This window comes from Mytilus galloprovincialis, chromosome 9, assembly GCF_965363235.1.
Source record: "Mytilus galloprovincialis chromosome 9, xbMytGall1.hap1.1, whole genome shotgun sequence".
Classification (NCBI taxonomy): Eukaryota; Metazoa; Mollusca; class Bivalvia; order Mytilida; family Mytilidae; genus Mytilus; species Mytilus galloprovincialis.
The window spans coordinates 62,569,607-62,589,166 of NC_134846.1; the positions used below are offsets into that span (position 1 = coordinate 62,569,607).

The 19,560-nt window shown below is 30.9% G+C and overlaps 1 protein-coding gene across 2 annotated transcripts in view; it reads right to left on the minus strand.

The window, feature by feature from the left end:
* The window catches only part of LOC143045560 (uncharacterized), a 28,385-nt gene that overhangs the window by 7,371 nt on the left and 1,454 nt on the right, over positions 1-19,560 (minus strand). The window contains exons 2-10 of one of the 2 annotated variants that reach the window (XM_076218150.1): positions 18,183-18,503; positions 16,634-16,827; positions 15,562-15,679; positions 6,512-6,615; positions 5,722-5,802; positions 5,009-5,135; positions 4,421-4,543; positions 3,284-3,452; positions 991-2,046 (exon numbers count right to left, since the gene is read on the minus strand). In XM_076218150.1, the coding sequence (XP_076074265.1) occupies positions 991-2,046; positions 3,284-3,452; positions 4,421-4,543; positions 5,009-5,135; positions 5,722-5,802; positions 6,512-6,615; positions 15,562-15,679; positions 16,634-16,827; positions 18,183-18,503 (2,293 nt within the window). Of the gene's footprint in view, positions 1-708; positions 2,047-3,283; positions 3,453-4,420; positions 4,544-5,008; positions 5,136-5,721; positions 5,803-6,511; positions 6,616-15,561; positions 15,680-16,633; positions 16,828-18,182; positions 18,504-19,560 lie in introns of both variants that reach the window. The other variant, XM_076218149.1, reaches the window with a different exon arrangement.

Consider the following 19,560-nt stretch of genomic DNA (forward strand, 5'->3'; position numbering starts at 1 on the left):
TGGAACATTTTTTTCCAATTCAAATTTATACCGATAAATAAAATACAATGAACATATCATGAGCCAATAAACAAATTAACACATTTCAAGTTTAAATTTTAAACTAAAAAAGATATCTTAAGGTCAACATAAAGTATTTAATATACAATTATGGACAGTAGAAAAGGTGAATATCCAAAATTGTCAACCCTAAAAGGTTATTTCTCTGCGGGTTATAAAGCCTGAACGGGTTGATCATTTTGAATATTTGCCTTCTCTAAGGGCACAAAAGTTTATCATACTAAACTAACAATAGCCTTTAAGACCATTGAAGATGCATGTAAAAGAAGCAAAGGAGCAATTCTATTATTTATTTTTAAAAGTGGCATAATGTAATTACAGATTTCAAAACACTTTTCTCAGAGAGTTGTTTTTTGTCTTAGAATTCCTTATATGTACAAACAGTGTAGACTCTTTTGGTACAATATGAATGGCCGTAAAAAGGACCATTCATGAATTCTTCTATCATCAGAACTAGATCAAACCTTGTTTCCTCACCAAGCCACTTAATTGATTTTGAACACAGACAGACAACTTTCTGCAAAAGATGGGTTAAACTTTGTTTTTTTGAACTCTTCCATCTTTCATAGATTAAATCATAGCAAATGTTTTCAGTTACCATGGTTACAGAATGGTAGCTAAATTAAAATAACCTGATGATAAACTTACTTATCTCCTCATCATATACCTTCTGTTGTGTCATAGTTTGTGTGTGCAAATCTTCCTCAGATCTAGATGAAGGAAGTCTCGAGTATCTATTATTAGTACTTGAACTCCTTTTTACAGGAATTGAATTTTGTCTTTTAAATGGAGACTTTGAAGACAGCTGACCCTGTGTACTTTTTCTAGGAGGCTGAGGAGTGGACCAGTGGGTAGAAATCTGTCTTTTTGTTTGTGGAGAAGGATCTTTTACAATAACTCTAGAATCCATGTCATCATATCTTGACTTACTTTGTTGTGGTGAAGGATCTTTAACAATAACTCTAGAATCCATGTCATCATATCTTGACCTATTATGTTGCTTCCTTTGTTGTTGAGGTGAAGGATCCTTTAAATAAACTCTGTTGTCAAGTTCATCATAGGGTGCTTTATCTGGTTGAGAAAACTTACTTTTTTGTATCTCAGAATCATTCCGACCAACTCTCTGTGATTTTTGACTAGAATCTCTTTGTGGCCTTTGTTTAATGTCAGATGTTTGAAATTTTGCACTAACACTTTGTGCTGCACCATTTGAGTAATTTTGTGTATAACTCTTAACAGGGAGTTCAGTTCTAGGTGGAATTGGAGGTACTTTGTCTGATTTTGATGGTGGGTAGGCATTCTGACGACCATACAAATTTGACCTACCGGACGGTGGCTTGTCAGCCAAGTCTACCTTTAGGTTAGGTTGCTTATTCCCAGAACTGGGAGGTAGTTTTACCCTCAGATTCACATCCAATGAACTATCAGGAATACAATGCTTAGTTTCCCCATTTGTTGACATCTGACTATAGTTGGAATGTGTTTCTTTTGACTTAGAAGTTTGACTTAAAGCATTTTGTAACATGTCTGGTGGCAGAGTTTGTGATGTTGGTGGGTTATGAACTAATTTTGAAGACACATGTCCCGAAGTAACTTGAGGTAAAGGTTTCCCCACATAACTACTTGAAGAATTAGTTTTCTCTTCACTTTTAGATGACAAATCACTTCGTCCACTGTTCTGCCTTGAAAATAAACCTTCCTTTTCCTCATTTTCATAATTCTGAACACTGAGTAAATGTTCATCTTGTGGACTACCATCTTTAGCACTTTTGAAGTCACTAGAATTGACATTTGAAAGAGAAGGACATAATTTGAAAATCCAGTGTGTTCTATTTTGTAATCCTTCTGTTATTTGTGAATTTGATCCTCTTTTCTGATAAAACAATAAATAGGCTGATGATTTCTTCACCTCTGTTTCACTAATAGATTTGACTTTGGAATCATCAAACTCGTACCACTTTCCATCCAGTGGATTTTTACAGAAAGCTGAAATATGTTTTGCATATTATTTACATTTTACAACTGTTGCATATACATTGATCTAAAAACACAGTTAAGATTAATACATTCTTAAATATTTATGCAGTATAACAATGAGTTTACTTTGAAGTTAACATTTTTTTTATATCTACATTTTTGTAACATGCTCCTAGCCTGAGACAAAAAAGAAAGATACATATTACCACCGGGTGCAGGATTTTCTTGCTGTGCTGAAGACTTATCGATGGCCATTGGCAGTTTTCTGAAAATTGGTAGGGTTGTTATCTCTTTGACACATTCCCCATTTCCATTCCCAATTTTAAAGACTATATATAGGGATCTTACATCAAATAGCTTTTTAGACAATGTTTTGATGGTAATTATCCTTCTCAATTTTGTAATGCTGTAGTATCATTGTTTTCCATATTAGTTTTTCATTTCTTTCCGTAGCATAGATTATGCAATCATTTTTTGTTTTCTAAAGTTTCACATCCTGGGGACTTTTATAGCTTGCTATACAGTATTGATTTTGCTCATTGTTAAAGGTCGTACCATGAACAGAAATTACATTATACCACATCTCCTTATTGTTACATAGAGAATATCAAAATGAATATTACCTAAATTAAATAGAGCTTGTTCATTATAAGCAAATACTTGATTTGAAAAAAAAACTGAACAATCCAGCTGGTCAATGACTTTTTATAACAGCAAATTATTGCTAGTCCCCTAGGCCAAACAGGAAAATAATAATCTGCATTCAGTTTTTGTCAATTCTGAATTCAGAATATTACTTGAAAAAGCTATTCCATAAAGATATTGAGTTATTGGCTAACAGGTACTTTTATCTTTCACATAGTACAGGACTAACACTACTTCAGAATCATAGGGAGAAGTGACTTCCCTTTTTGAAACTGAGAGGGAGATGTGGTGAGATTTGAAAGAGAAATGCTCTTTTATAGGAAGTAAACCAACCAAAATAAATATGTAGATGAAACAATATAGCCTTCAATTGCAGATAATGACCAAGGCCTAAAGGAAAAGTTTCATATCATCCCTTTCTAAACAAAGAAAGATCATACAAACCAAATTCTCATGAAACTAGAAATATGAGATATTGGTAGCCACTGAAGAGATCATGACTCATTCATAGAACTCACTCTAATGTATATGATTAGGCATTGTAATTTTTCATAATCGAAAAAAAAAAGTATTTTTTGTGTTGTAAGTTTAAAGCTTTTACCTGTATAATGACCTCCTAACATGTTACCATAGTGATTGCAGACCCCATATAGATCATAAATGCCATGGTCAATTCCAGCTTGATTCCTGTGCAATATATGGTCTGACATGTCCATACCTCTAACAGGGAAATCCACTAATGTATTTAGTTTATTCCTTCTAGCACCAACCTGCAAAACATACTCAAGATTTTACACTCACTTTACAATAAACAACTAGGGACAACTTGCTCTTCAACAGTAAATACCATGAGATGAAACATATAAATAAATTTGCAAGTCAAATTATCTCCCCTTGAAGCAGACTTATTTCGCTTCATGCTGTCAGATCTACACCTGGTGTATTTCCCTTAAAATTTGATGATTCAGGAGGAGTTGGAAGATGGCTGATTAGGGTGATTTCTATAATCTTTACCTGAGGCATGATAGCTGTAAATTTTAGAAATTCAAAAGATGCACTTTTTAAATAACACATTTAATGTCTAGATTTACATTTTTTGTTAAATACTGCAATACAATACACCAAGTATGCTTTCACCTTTTCTTTAAGGACTTTTATACTAATATAAAATTTACAAGAATTTTTTACACGTAAATCAAATAACAAATAAAACACATATTATTTTTGTTTATTCGTCAGGAATAATGAATCCAATTCAATGATTTTCCACCCACAATGCAAGAATACTAAATTAATTTGAAAATAAAAATCCATCTGCAAATATTACATTCATATTTGAATGAACGGCAGGTTGATATTAAGTTTTAGCATGTTAGTTGACAATGTAACACTCAGGGGGCTTAGAAAAACTTGTTACTAGATACTGACACATTATTCTGATAACAAATTTGCCAATATTTGCTTGTATACCTGCACAATTTTGAGAAAAAGCAATTTCAAATTATTTTTTATAAAGACAGCAAAACCATAAGTTGGGAATAACATTAAAATTCAATTCATAGAAAAGCCAAAAAATGGTTACTGCAATTTTTTTTTTTTTTTTTTATCAAAATCAGAGGTTTTACTCATTTAAGTGGTTTTATAATTTTTCAGCTCTAACGATTCAAAAATTAAGATGTTATATGTATCTTAAATCTTAACACCAGAGAAATAATAGGTAAAGTGTAAATCAACCTACCTGTCTGAACCTTTTAAGATGTATGACTAGAACATTAGGAACGGACCACAGTCCTAATGTTTTGGTTGCAGCTTGTTGATATTTGTGACAGTGAGGACAATTCCAGGCATCATCTCCACTTAGCTATAATATATTCATACATAATCAAATTGTTATCTATTTCAACACATACCTTTTGTAGGTTTTTTCCCCACGTACAATCAGCATTTTTTGCTGTTTTATTTGATTGTGTTCAATTGTTTCTGTATTTATAAGCAGAGCTCAAAAATTCACATCATCCTCTTGTAACACCTTTGCTTTGATAAATGTATTATAAATATAAGAAATCATTTGTAAAATTTATAGAGCAATGATAAAAACTTTTTATTACCATTTTTTTTTTAAATAATTCATTAGAAATTTTCATTTAAATTGTTTTAAATTGTTTGAAATATTTTAGAAGTCTTCAAAATCAATAATTTCCCAATATATTCTTGTGATTTTTTTTTATCAATGTTTTATTCTTAATGAACAACAGTATATAAGTCAGCTAAGCACTTCTAAAAAGACTTTCCAATTATATGCACATTATACAACTAATACACTTACTGTTTCTTCTTTGGTAAATAACTGTAAACAGTTATCTAACGATACTTTAAATGGCTGCTGAGAACTTTGACGTAATCTTTTATAAGAATTATGCTCATCTACTCTGTTATTTTCATCTGATATAACTCTAAAGGAAAGAAAGAATAGAGAAAATATTAACTCTTACTAACATGTGTAAATCAACCTACCTGTATACTAACATGGATATGTTTATGATACAATATATAGTATAAAAGTTTGGCACATCCTTAATCCTCATGATGAAGACCTAGCTATTGATTTATGTCATGAGTAGTCTGTGAATTTTTACAGAAGAGCTAGCTACATGTATGATGCAAGTTGTCTGTGAATTGAAGAGCTACATGAATCTACATCTATCTTTACATGTTTGAATATGCTACTTTTTGTGATTGAGTTACAGAGTTAGGCTTATATTCTATATACAACTGTACCACAATCTTGTTAACAGACCTGCATTTTTGTATGGGAGTTTGAAAATAACAGGTAGGCAATTTCTTGAATGCATGTAGTGCAAATTGTTTATTGTATATTTTACTTTTACAGAATGTGTTTTTTTTTTAATGTTTCATGCTAAGCAGACATTGTACAGGACAGAACAGTTTTACATTAAATTGGTCAATGACTTTGAACTGCTACATAATTATAATATTGCTATGTATGATGATATACATTCTTGTGTAATAATATGATACCTTGATTGGACTGCAGGTTCCCATTCAGCCACAAGTTTAAGATGTTGAGGTCCATACTCATCTCTACACATAGACATTGCCCTGTTAAGTAAAACATAACCATAAATGTGTATACATGTATTGAATGAAATCAAGATACAAATGACTTGTTTCGAGTTCTTTCACTATATCAAAAACTTGTGATAAAGTACCTACTGAACAAACATTATTTCTCATTTATCCAGCCTAATGTCAATCACGAAAATGCTTAATGAACTTTAAAAGTGAAGGGATACATCATACAGTCCAGCACAATTGACAAACTGAATCAGTGAAGGACTTAACTTTAATGTGATCTTTTGGTTATTATTGAAATATTTGTCACTGACATTTTTTCCTGTTTTGTAATAAAATCTGCATTTAAATATCTTTTTAAGAACCAATTAAATCTTGTCCTGAATATAGTAGAAATATTTGCCACTGGACAACAGGCAAACAGGAATTTAATTTTTTATTCAAACTGAAAAAAATATAAAACCCCAAAACTCAGTAATGTAAATTCTAAAATTTATAAAAACCGAAACGGAGCTCACGTCGATAAATATAAACAATTCACCAACATTCCATGCATATTGGTTAAAATATTTTTGAGTTACTGTAAATCAGGTTGATGACAGATTGATAGACATACCATTATACCATAAAATGTCACATCATTGTTGAAAAAAAATATTTGAATCAATGTTGAAACATCTTCTAAACATATACCATATTAATGACCTTTACCTCAAATATTTATTCAAGTCCTTACCTGTCCACCAGATTTGTTAACAATGGCATTTCTACATCCTGTTGTAAGTAAGTTTTACCAGAACTGCCATCAATCACTTTAATTTTAAATAAAATACCCAATTTCTGTAATATAAAAATATAATTTAGAAAACCAACTAGTTATTAGTTCTAAATAATTAAAAAAAAATAAAAAAAATGATATAGCAAATGACATAGATAAATGCAATATAAGAAATGTAAAAAAAGTTTTGTGAGTAAATAGATAGTGGCTAAATGATAAGATTGAATGATTCTTCAACAGTAGCGTATAGAGGAAAATTCATCTATGAGATCTGATAATTAGGAGATAACAGTATTGTATTTTAACCCCTGATGGCATTGGGGATTTTGATGGTTGCAAATTAAGTTTACTGGCAATGCGTTGGCGGAGACAGTAAAGAGGTATTTGCGACCATCAAATCCCCAATTGATGCCGTCGGAGCTTAAAATACAATATTGTTATCTCCATTCTAATGAAACTGACAGAAAACAATGTTAAAACATGTATTTTAAATTTGTCATATGCCGTCTGCACTTGCGCGTACATCCCATAGCATCAATTGTCAATTGATGCCATGTAAATAAATGACGTTATCCAATCAAAATGAACGTAACAAACATTGTTGCATTAGAATGGGAGATAACCAAACTTACTTTATTAAATTTTTTCGTACTTTCGTATCTGCTAATTCCTTATTTTTCAGATATATAATTTTCAAAATTAAAATGATGCTTGCTTAAGATTCCGTTTTTATTGTTTGAAATTCAATAACTGAGAGATTTTTCTTTGGCATTTTCTGTTTTTACTATTGTAAAGAAATGAATGAGGTAAACTTTGGAGACATTTCACAAAAAATTTGTAAGGGTTCCACAGAACCCAGTGTCTCGCCTACTTTTACTGTTAATCGCATGCTCAACAAAAATGAGGGAAAAAAAATAAAAATATTACTCTTGAATCTATCTTTTGATTGTAAGAAGCATCTGTCCAAGTTTGGTAAAACTCCAGGATAGTTTTGGTATCTGATAAATGTTTTAAAAACTTTAACTGCAGACTGTATGTAATGTTAACTGGAAGAAAAACTAAGTCCATTTATAAGTAAAATACAGATACACAGGTACAAAGTTTTAACAAAATTTTCTTCTAGATACTAGTTTTTTATCATAAACAAGCTTCTGTCCAAATTTGGTACAAATCCAAAATAGTATAAGAAAGTTATTAAAATTTTAAAAACTTTAGTCACACAGTGAATGTGTTGTTTCCTGGCAGAAAATCTAAGTCCATTTAAAAGTAAAATACGGAAAAAGCAGAATTTTATTTGTACAAAATTTACTTCTTGATACTATCTTATGATCATAAACAAGCTTCTGTCTAAGTTTGGTACTAACCCAGGATAGTTTAAGAAAGTTATTAAAATTTTAAAAACTTCAACCACAGAGTGAATGTAATATTTCTTAGCAGAAAAACTAAGTCCATTTATAAGTAAAATACAGAAAAAATGGAATTATAGTTTTACAAAATTTACTTCTGGATACTATCTTATGATCATAAACAAGCTTCTGTCCATGTTTGGTAGAAATCCAGTATACTGTAAATTCAGAAATTATTGCGAGGTTTTTAATACTGTGAAAAATGCAACAGAGTTGTAAACGCAATAATTTAAACTCGCATTTTGGAATTGAACAGGATTTTTCTCAAAATCATAAAAATTAAAATCGCATTTAAGTTTAAACTGACAAAATCGCAATAATAAATGTATGCAATAATTTCTGAATTTATAGTAGTTTAAAGAAAGTTATTAAAATTTCAACCAGATGCTCCACAGGGCGCAGCTTTATATGACCGCATAGGTTGAACCCTGAACGGTTGGGGCAAGTATGGACACAACATTCAAGCTGGATTCAGCTCTAAATTTGGATTGTGATTAAATAGTTGACACAGCATAGGTTTTGGACACAGAATGAATGTGGTCTAATGAACTTAAAATATTTTTTTTGTCTTTGAGCAATCACTATGCTGTTGAATATTAATCCTCTCAAAAAAATGTTTGAAGAAATTTTCTTTTTATTTATGAAATCTGAAATGAGAAAAATTAACCCCCCCCCCCCCCACCACCATTTTTTTTTTCACATCCCCCTTTCCCTTTTTTCAAAACTGATCTCAATTCAAATTTCTAATGGAGTTTGCAACAATAACTACTCATTTAAATACATCATAAAATATTAAAATGTAACAAAAAGTGCTTGTTATCACTGAATGGTAAAGAGTGTTTTAATTTATCAGTTGGTAGTAAAAGTGAATATACATTGTGCATTGTATAAAACAATGATTTAAGTTGATTCAACTACTATTCTGGACAAAGAAAGATAACTCCAATCAATTGAAAATTTCTTGCTATTGCACAATATTGTGCAATTAGATATTTCTTGCTATTGCACAATAGTGTGCAATTGAAAATATTTGCTATTGCACAATACTGTGCAATTGAAGATTTCTTGCTATTGCACAATACTGTAACAAACATTGTTGCATTAGAATGGGAGATAACCAAACTTACTTTATTAAATTTTTTCGTACTTTCGTATCTGCTAATTCCTTATTTTTCAGATATATAATTTTCAAAATTAAAATGATGCTTGCTTAAGATTCCGTTTTTATTGTTTGAAATTCAATAACTGAGAGATTTTTCTTTGGCATTTTCTGTTTTTACTATTGTAAAGAAATGAATGAGGTAAACTTTGGAGACATTTCACAAAAAATTTGTAAGGGTTCCACAGAACCCAGTGTCTCGCCTACTTTTACTGTTAATCGCATGCTCAACAAAAATGAGGGAAAAAAAATAAAAATATTACTCTTGAATCTATCTTTTGATTGTAAGAAGCATCTGTCCAAGTTTGGTAAAACTCCAGGATAGTTTTGGTATCTGATAAATGTTTTAAAAACTTTAACTGCAGACTGTATGTAATGTTAACTGGAAGAAAAACTAAGTCCATTTATAAGTAAAATACAGATACACAGGTACAAAGTTTTAACAAAATTTTCTTCTAGATACTAGTTTTTTATCATAAACAAGCTTCTGTCCAAATTTGGTACAAATCCAAAATAGTATAAGAAAGTTATTAAAATTTTAAAAACTTTAGTCACACAGTGAATGTGTTGTTTCCTGGCAGAAAATCTAAGTCCATTTAAAAGTAAAATACGGAAAAAGCAGAATTTTATTTGTACAAAATTTACTTCTTGATACTATCTTATGATCATAAACAAGCTTCTGTCTAAGTTTGGTACTAACCCAGGATAGTTTAAGAAAGTTATTAAAATTTTAAAAACTTCAACCACAGAGTGAATGTAATATTTCTTAGCAGAAAAACTAAGTCCATTTATAAGTAAAATACAGAAAAAATGGAATTATAGTTTTACAAAATTTACTTCTGGATACTATCTTATGATCATAAACAAGCTTCTGTCCATGTTTGGTAGAAATCCAGTATACTGTAAATTCAGAAATTATTGCGAGGTTTTTAATACTGTGAAAAATGCAACAGAGTTGTAAACGCAATAATTTAAACTCGCATTTTGGAATTGAACAGGATTTTTCTCAAAATCATAAAAATTAAAATCGCATTTAAGTTTAAACTGACAAAATCGCAATAATAAATGTATGCAATAATTTCTGAATTTATAGTAGTTTAAAGAAAGTTATTAAAATTTCAACCAGATGCTCCACAGGGCGCAGCTTTATATGACCGCATAGGTTGAACCCTGAACGGTTGGGGCAAGTATGGACACAACATTCAAGCTGGATTCAGCTCTAAATTTGGATTGTGATTAAATAGTTGACACAGCATAGGTTTTGGACACAGAATGAATGTGGTCTAATGAACTTAAAATATTTTTTTTGTCTTTGAGCAATCACTATGCTGTTGAATATTAATCCTCTCAAAAAAATGTTTGAAGAAATTTTCTTTTTATTTATGAAATCTGAAATGAGAAAAATTAACCCCCCCCCCCCCCACCACCATTTTTTTTTTCACATCCCCCTTTCCCTTTTTTCAAAACTGATCTCAATTCAAATTTCTAATGGAGTTTGCAACAATAACTACTCATTTAAATACATCATAAAATATTAAAATGTAACAAAAAGTGCTTGTTATCACTGAATGGTAAAGAGTGTTTTAATTTATCAGTTGGTAGTAAAAGTGAATATACATTGTGCATTGTATAAAACAATGATTTAAGTTGATTCAACTACTATTCTGGACAAAGAAAGATAACTCCAATCAATTGAAAATTTCTTGCTATTGCACAATATTGTGCAATTAGATATTTCTTGCTATTGCACAATAGTGTGCAATTGAAAATATTTGCTATTGCACAATACTGTGCAATTGAAGATTTCTTGCTATTGCACAATACTGTAACAAACATTGTTGCATTAGAATGGGAGATAACCAAACTTACTTTATTAAATTTTTTCGTACTTTCGTATCTGCTAATTCCTTATTTTTCAGATATATAATTTTCAAAATTAAAATGATGCTTGCTTAAGATTCCGTTTTTATTGTTTGAAATTCAATAACTGAGAGATTTTTCTTTGGCATTTTCTGTTTTTACTATTGTAAAGAAATGAATGAGGTAAACTTTGGAGACATTTCACAAAAAATTTGTAAGGGTTCCACAGAACCCAGTGTCTCGCCTACTTTTACTGTTAATCGCATGCTCAACAAAAATGAGGGAAAAAAAATAAAAATATTACTCTTGAATCTATCTTTTGATTGTAAGAAGCATCTGTCCAAGTTTGGTAAAACTCCAGGATAGTTTTGGTATCTGATAAATGTTTTAAAAACTTTAACTGCAGACTGTATGTAATGTTAACTGGAAGAAAAACTAAGTCCATTTATAAGTAAAATACAGATACACAGGTACAAAGTTTTAACAAAATTTTCTTCTAGATACTAGTTTTTTATCATAAACAAGCTTCTGTCCAAATTTGGTACAAATCCAAAATAGTATAAGAAAGTTATTAAAATTTTAAAAACTTTAGTCACACAGTGAATGTGTTGTTTCCTGGCAGAAAATCTAAGTCCATTTAAAAGTAAAATACGGAAAAAGCAGAATTTTATTTGTACAAAATTTACTTCTTGATACTATCTTATGATCATAAACAAGCTTCTGTCTAAGTTTGGTACTAACCCAGGATAGTTTAAGAAAGTTATTAAAATTTTAAAAACTTCAACCACAGAGTGAATGTAATATTTCTTAGCAGAAAAACTAAGTCCATTTATAAGTAAAATACAGAAAAAATGGAATTATAGTTTTACAAAATTTACTTCTGGATACTATCTTATGATCATAAACAAGCTTCTGTCCATGTTTGGTAGAAATCCAGTATACTGTAAATTCAGAAATTATTGCGAGGTTTTTAATACTGTGAAAAATGCAACAGAGTTGTAAACGCAATAATTTAAACTCGCATTTTGGAATTGAACAGGATTTTTCTCAAAATCATAAAAATTAAAATCGCATTTAAGTTTAAACTGACAAAATCGCAATAATAAATGTATGCAATAATTTCTGAATTTATAGTAGTTTAAAGAAAGTTATTAAAATTTCAACCAGATGCTCCACAGGGCGCAGCTTTATATGACCGCATAGGTTGAACCCTGAACGGTTGGGGCAAGTATGGACACAACATTCAAGCTGGATTCAGCTCTAAATTTGGATTGTGATTAAATAGTTGACACAGCATAGGTTTTGGACACAGAATGAATGTGGTCTAATGAACTTAAAATATTTTTTTTGTCTTTGAGCAATCACTATGCTGTTGAATATTAATCCTCTCAAAAAAATGTTTGAAGAAATTTTCTTTTTATTTATGAAATCTGAAATGAGAAAAATTAACCCCCCCCCCCACCACCATTTTTTTTTTCACATCCCCCTTTCCCTTTTTTCAAAACTGATCTCAATTCAAATTTCTAATGGAGTTTGCAACAATAACTACTCATTTAAATACATCATAAAATATTAAAATGTAACAAAAAGTGCTTGTTATCACTGAATGGTAAAGATTGTTTTAATTTATCAGTTGGTAGTAAAAGTGAATATACATTGTGCATTGTATAAAACAATGATTTAAGTTGATTCAACTACTATTCTGGACAAAGAAAGATAACTCCAATCAATTGAAAATTTCTTGCTATTGCACAATATTGTGCAATTAGATATTTCTTGCTATTGCACAATAGTGTGCAATTGAAAATATTTGCTATTGCACAATACTGTGCAATTGAAGATTTCTTGCTATTGCACAATACTGTGCAATTGAACATTTTTTGCTATTGCACAATACTGTGCAATTGAAGATTTCTTGCTATTGCTGAATACTGTGCAATTGAAAATTTCTTGCTATTGCACAATACTTAATATAATAATTTTGGATCCTGATTTGAACCAACTTGAAAACTGGGCCCAAAATCAAAAAAAGTACATGATTAAATTCAGCATATCAAAAAAGCCAAAGAATTCAATTTTTATTAAAATCAAACTTAGTTTAATTTTGGACCCTTTGGTATTTAATGTAGACCAATTTGAAAACGGGACTAAAAATTAAGAATCTACATACACAGTTAGATTTGGCATATCAAAGAACTCCAATTATTCAATTTTTGATGAAATCAAACAAAGTTTGACCCCGATTTGGACCAACTTGAAAACTGGGCCAATAATCAAAAATCTAAGTACATTTTTAGATTCAGCATATCAAAGAACCCCAAGGATTCAATTTTTGTTAAAATCAAACTAAGTTTAATTTTGGACCCTTTGGACCTTAATGTAGACCAATGGTAAAACGGGACCAAAAATTAAGAATCTACATACACAGTTAGATCCGGCATATCAAAGAACCCCAACTATTCAATTTTTGATGAAATCAAACAAAGTTCAATTTTGGACCCTTTGGGCCCCTTATTCCTAAAAACCTGTTGGGACCAAAACTCCCAAAATCAAACCCAACCTTCTTTTTATGGTCATAAACCTTGTGTTTAAATTTCAAAGATTTCTATTTACTTATACTAAAGTTATGGTGCGAAAACCAAGAATAATGCTTACTTGGGCCCCTTTTTGGCCCCTAATTCCTAAACTGTTCAGACCTCAACTCCCAAAATCAATCCCAACCTTCCTTTTGTGGTCATAAACCTTGTGTTTAAATTTCATTGATTTCTATTTACTTATGCTAAAGTTATTGTGCGAAAACCAAGAATAATGCATATTTGGGCCCTTTTTTGGCCCCTAATTCCTAAACTGTTTGAACTAAAACTCCCAAAATCAATCCCAACCTTCCTTTTGTGGTCATAAACCTTGTGTCAAAATTTCATAGATTTCTATTTACTTAAACTAAAGTTATAGTGCGAAAACCAAGAAAATGCTTATTTGGGCCCTTTTTGGCCCCTAATTCCTAAAATTTTGGGACCAAAACTCCCAAAATCAATCCCAACCTTCCTTTTGTGGTTATAAACCTTGTGTTAAAATTTCATAGATTTCTATTCACTTTTACTAAAGTTAGAGTGCGAAAACTAAAAGTATTCGGACGACGACCACGACGACGACGCAAGACGACGCAGGACGACGACGCCAAGGTGATAGCAATATACGACGAAAAATTAAAATTTTTGCGGTCGTATAAAAACTTCAACCACAGAGTGAATATTGGTAGACGCCGCCACCGCAGCCAACGACGACGGAATGTAGGAAGGCTCAAAAAAAAAAATTGTCCTGCTTTGACATGTTTGACAGATGGAAGGTTCTTATAAACACAGAGTCTTAACAGGGAATTCCAATATTTAATTTTAAATGGTGTGTCTGTGTGTTATACCAATCAAAACTGTGCCATGACATAGTGTTACATGCAACTTCTGAAGCCCAAATTGAAGAAAAAAATATTTTCAATGCCATAAAGGTGTTGATACTAGACACTGATGGCAGTGACCTACTTTGGTTTAGATTGGCCTTGTCCTTTACAGTGTTTTTTTTCTATTATTTGAGATGAAAGAAATAATGAGATTACAATGAATGATAGCCAACAAGTAATGACAGAGTCGATGACAGGAGGTAATGTTCACTTCAGGCCATGGTGGCTAAAAATTGGTTATCAAAATATTAAACTTGTAAGAACAACAGATTCTACAACTTTGTTATGAGAGATACAACATATCTCATTTCGTAGTAATTAAATTTAAGAAGCTATGTTTTTATGCACTTCCTCAAATGGAAAAATAAAGTGAAGCAATTTACATCTATATAGTGACATGCTTTATTCTCATTCAAAAGCACTTGTGTATTATAGTTGTACAAAAATGTATTGATTTTGTATTTATAAACCTTGAAGTATAGTATGACATTATGATTTGTTTATAACTGCAGGCAATAATATTCCATTTTAATCAGATTATGTAAACCATATTATAACTATAAATAGAATTTTAATGTCAAAGCTGACATCAATCAAGCTTAAATAAGCAAGGAAAATATAAACAAATTTTTACTATAGAATATTAGGATTTCAATATTTTTTTATAAATGATAATTTATTTCATTTTGAATCAATCTAAAAAAACAATATTGTTCATGAACATTTTTAAAGCAAATCTTTTTCTTAGAGTAATGATATTAAATTGACAAGAGCAATTCAATTTTTCTCAGAATCTTAATGCTATTCCCCAGTCCAGTGGTAAAGTTTGGTAAATACAATATGTATTTTTCGACACCATTTGCGAGTATGGTCTTGAGAAACGATAATAGTACGTCAGAAGGGGACAATAAATGGCTGACCCATATTAAGAGAGAGCCATATCTCTTGCACATAAAAGACACCCTTGTAGATTTCAAAAAAGAGCAGGCTAATGCCGCTATAAGGCAGCACTTGCACCCGCAAAGTGGAAAGAGATTAATATAAGTTGCAATAACTTGTTTCCCAATCCACTATAAATAAATGTGTTTAAACTGAACTAAACTAAACTAAACAATTTGTATATATGTACCTGAGATAATAAGCCTTCCTTTACACAATCTGCCATATGCTTCAAGATTTCTCTTTGTAAGGATTTGTAGTCAATATCTCTGTCAACTTTCAGAACTTGAGGTGGACTGAATCTAGTGCTGCAAAAAACATTATGTTCAAAACCATTAATTCTAGAACAATACAATGTATATTATTTCCATTATGAGCACAAAAATGCATAAAGGTATATTTATTTTATGGTTTATAATTAAATTAAAAGCTTATAAATTCCTTGGGAGGGAATGATACAAATGAAGTTCATACATATTCTGATACGGTTTATATTAAACAGAGATAATTAATAACTAGAAATTTCTTTCAGTCAACCCCTCTTTAAATATATCCCTTACTCAACATGTCTAATTCACACACATGGTTTTAATAACAACTTTTTGACAGCACTATTCTCAAATACATATTGGATTACAGCTGACCAATCATGTGAATAAAGTTCTAAAAGGATCCTCATTTTAGAGCTTTAACCATTGTATTCTGCATAATGGCCTCTAGTTGTCTTTTTAGTGCTGTTTGTTTCTTTTTTATTTTTAGGATGCTGTCACACTGACATATACCCCACAATCCCAAACAGCACCTCTTATTTCACATAATCATCATGATCATAAAATAATTTGTAGTTTTCATTATCATATATATATGAATATAAGGTATATGTCAATAGGACTATAAAACCAAACACATAATACACCTACAGATGATAAAGATTGATTGATTGATTGTTGATATTTTAACACCACTTTGGGGTTATTTTGTGGCAGCCAGTTTTTATTGGTGGAAGAAGCTAAAGTGCCTGGACAAAACCACAGACCTTCGATAGGAAAACTGACAATCCTGGTCAATTAACATTGGAGTCTAGTGCACCTGGTCCTGCACAAGCGGAGTTTAAATTCAAAACCTCAGTGTTGACTGGCTAGTTATTCCAGTAAGTAGAACTACTTAGACCACTTGACCACTGCTGCCACCGAGGCCCTGAAGATGATAAAGACAACAAGTGTTTAAACTGTTGTTACTTTTAAGATATAATATGTTATTACTATTTAATTGGAGCTGATTCTCTGATAGTATGCACAACAATCAGCTGGAGGTATGGTGACTCTGTACTCTTTGATACTGGTAAAGGTAATGTCTCTATAGCACAGACAAGCTCTGACTCAGAAATATCACTGATTGGCTGATCATCACTAAATGTACATTTAAATCCATCTTCTTGAATCTGACATAGGACAAGCTGAAATGTAACATAGACACATACATACACTGTTATCAGTTTAATGAACTTCTGCAGGTCAATATAGAAAATGTTATGGTTTTTTAAAGTTTTTACAAAGCGTCTGCAGGTTCCACTTTTTTTTTTATCCGAATGAGTAAATTCTGTCAAAATACATTTTTTTGTTCAGTAAGGTTGTTGATTTTAATATTAATCATGTTCAAGTATCTTATAACCTGAAGAGATCTTGATATCATTAAAAATATTATTCTGATATGCAAAATAGAGGCCACTCAAAAAGTTAATTACAAATGTAGTTCTGTTCCTATAACCAAGTGTTGATACATGTAATTTGAAACATTAAATATTGAATTTCTGGGTATTAAAGGCCAAAAAAAATATATATGTATGTTTAAGGTTACATTGGGTAGGTAGGTCGGTATTTTCATTTTATTTTATTTTTTCATTTTATTTTTTGTGACATTATTTTGAGTGTGAGGATTCGTCTTGTAGTGGTTGATTATGGGTTGAGTTTACCCGTAATTTTAATGATTGGATTATTTCTCTTTGATATTGAATGGAAATAAATGGCGGCAAAATGTTTATTTCATCACACTCATTGTGACGAGTCACAAATTTCCTTAAAACAGCTATCATATTCATGATTATATATAATTGAACATTGGGATGTATCAGGCAACACTATATATCTTCACTTTTAACACGAGTTCAGTTTAGTTTTTACTTTACGATAGAAATAAAATGGCTTAGGGTCGACACTCAAAATAGGGTCAGTCGGGTAACCGTAAACAGACATATATATTTTTTTGGCCTAACACTTAAGCATTAAGTTTACGTCCCCCTCCTCTATGACATGGGCATAAAAATAGAATTGAAGACTTCCTTCCCTTTCTGTTTTTTAAATGTATTCATGAAAGAACAAGAATGTGCCCCCAGTACACAGATGCCCCGTCAGCACTATCATTTTCTTTGTTCAGTGGACCATGAAATTGGGGTAAACATTCTAATTGGCATTCAAAATAAATAGATCAAATCATAGGGAACATGTTTAGTGAGTTTCAAGTTGATTTGACGTCAACTTCATTAAAAACTACCTTGACCAAAAACTTAACCTGAAGTGGGGCAGATGGACGAACAGAAGCAGAGACCAGAAAATATAATGCCCCTCTACTATCGTAGGTGGGGCATAAAAAGATTATAATTTAGAATTTAAATTGTAAGATAATCCTGCATTATCATGATTATATCTTGTAAAATTTCTTAATATATATATTAAGATGAACAATGTTTCTCATGTAAAAAAAATACAACAGAAATGGATGTGTATACAATATGGCATAAAAAGTATTACACACTTGTGACACTGCTATCTGTGTATTTTCTGCTACAGTTTCTCTCAGTTCTCTGACAGTATCTTGATAATCAATTTCTACACCAACTTTAATTTGTTTTGGGTCTCCATCCAGATAGACAATTGTCACAAATACTGGTCTTTTCCTTTTGTGAGGCAATGGAAGAGACAAGCAGAGATAACTTTCAAATGTGTTGCTCTGTTTACTACAGTTAGCACACTGTAATGATGACCTATATAAAGCTTGGAACATGTTGTACATAAAACATCCATGACTGTTGGCAAGGACTTCCTCTGCAAGGGATTCATCTGAAGAATCTTTTCCCTGTAACATAAAAATAGATAAAAAAATGTACTTTTTATATGTGTGTGTTAAAAAATAATAAAAATGTACATGTTTATACCAAATCTGATGAAATCTATCAATTGAGTTAGCTAATTTTTTTTGTATCTTATATAGATATAAGATGATGTGGTATGAGTGTCAATTAGTCAACTCTCCACCCAAGTCACAATTTGTAAAAGTAAACCTTTATAGGTCAAAGTACGGTCTTCACATCAAACAGCAAGCTATAAAAGGCCTCAAATTTTATTCTAGTGTATGTCAAACAAGGGGCTGTCAAAATAACAGGAAACTGAATACTCCTGCAGAGGTCAAACTCTGAACAGTTGAACAAGTATGGAAACAACATTGCAGCTTAAAACAGCTCTGAATTTGGATTGTGATTGAATACTTGACACAGCATACATGTACATGTAGGTTTGTGACACAAAATTCAGTTGTAAAAGAACTGATATTTTTTTTAATTGAACATTCACCTTTACATGAATAAATCCAAAATTACATTGTTTCATGTACAATGTAAATATCAAGTCTCAAGGAACCCCAATAATTCAATTTTTGATGAAATACTTTATTTCTGTTCAAAGGGAAATAACTCAAAAAAATCAAGAGACCAAATGATATAGAAATTAATTATTAATTTAACTATTTCTGTTTAAAGTGAAATAACTAAAATCATAAAATAAATAACCCAATATCAAAATAAAAGGTATTCAACTCAACAACTAGAAAAGCTAAAATCATAAAAATTGAACTTGACCTTTATTTAGCATGTTTAGTCACAGGAAACAACATACATGTATCTAAATTTGAAAAGATTTCGACAAAGTATTTTCATGTTAATGAACAGACATCGTTTACAGCCGCCACCATACATCCCCAAATCAATAACCCTTTAACATGTTTAATCAAGTTATATTTCAATTAATAAAAAAAACAATTTCACTCTAAACTGTACACAGGTACAATGTACGTTCCATCTACCCTGCAGCAAAATAGAATATAGAAATTTGATTGACTGCCATGTAAGTACATGTAT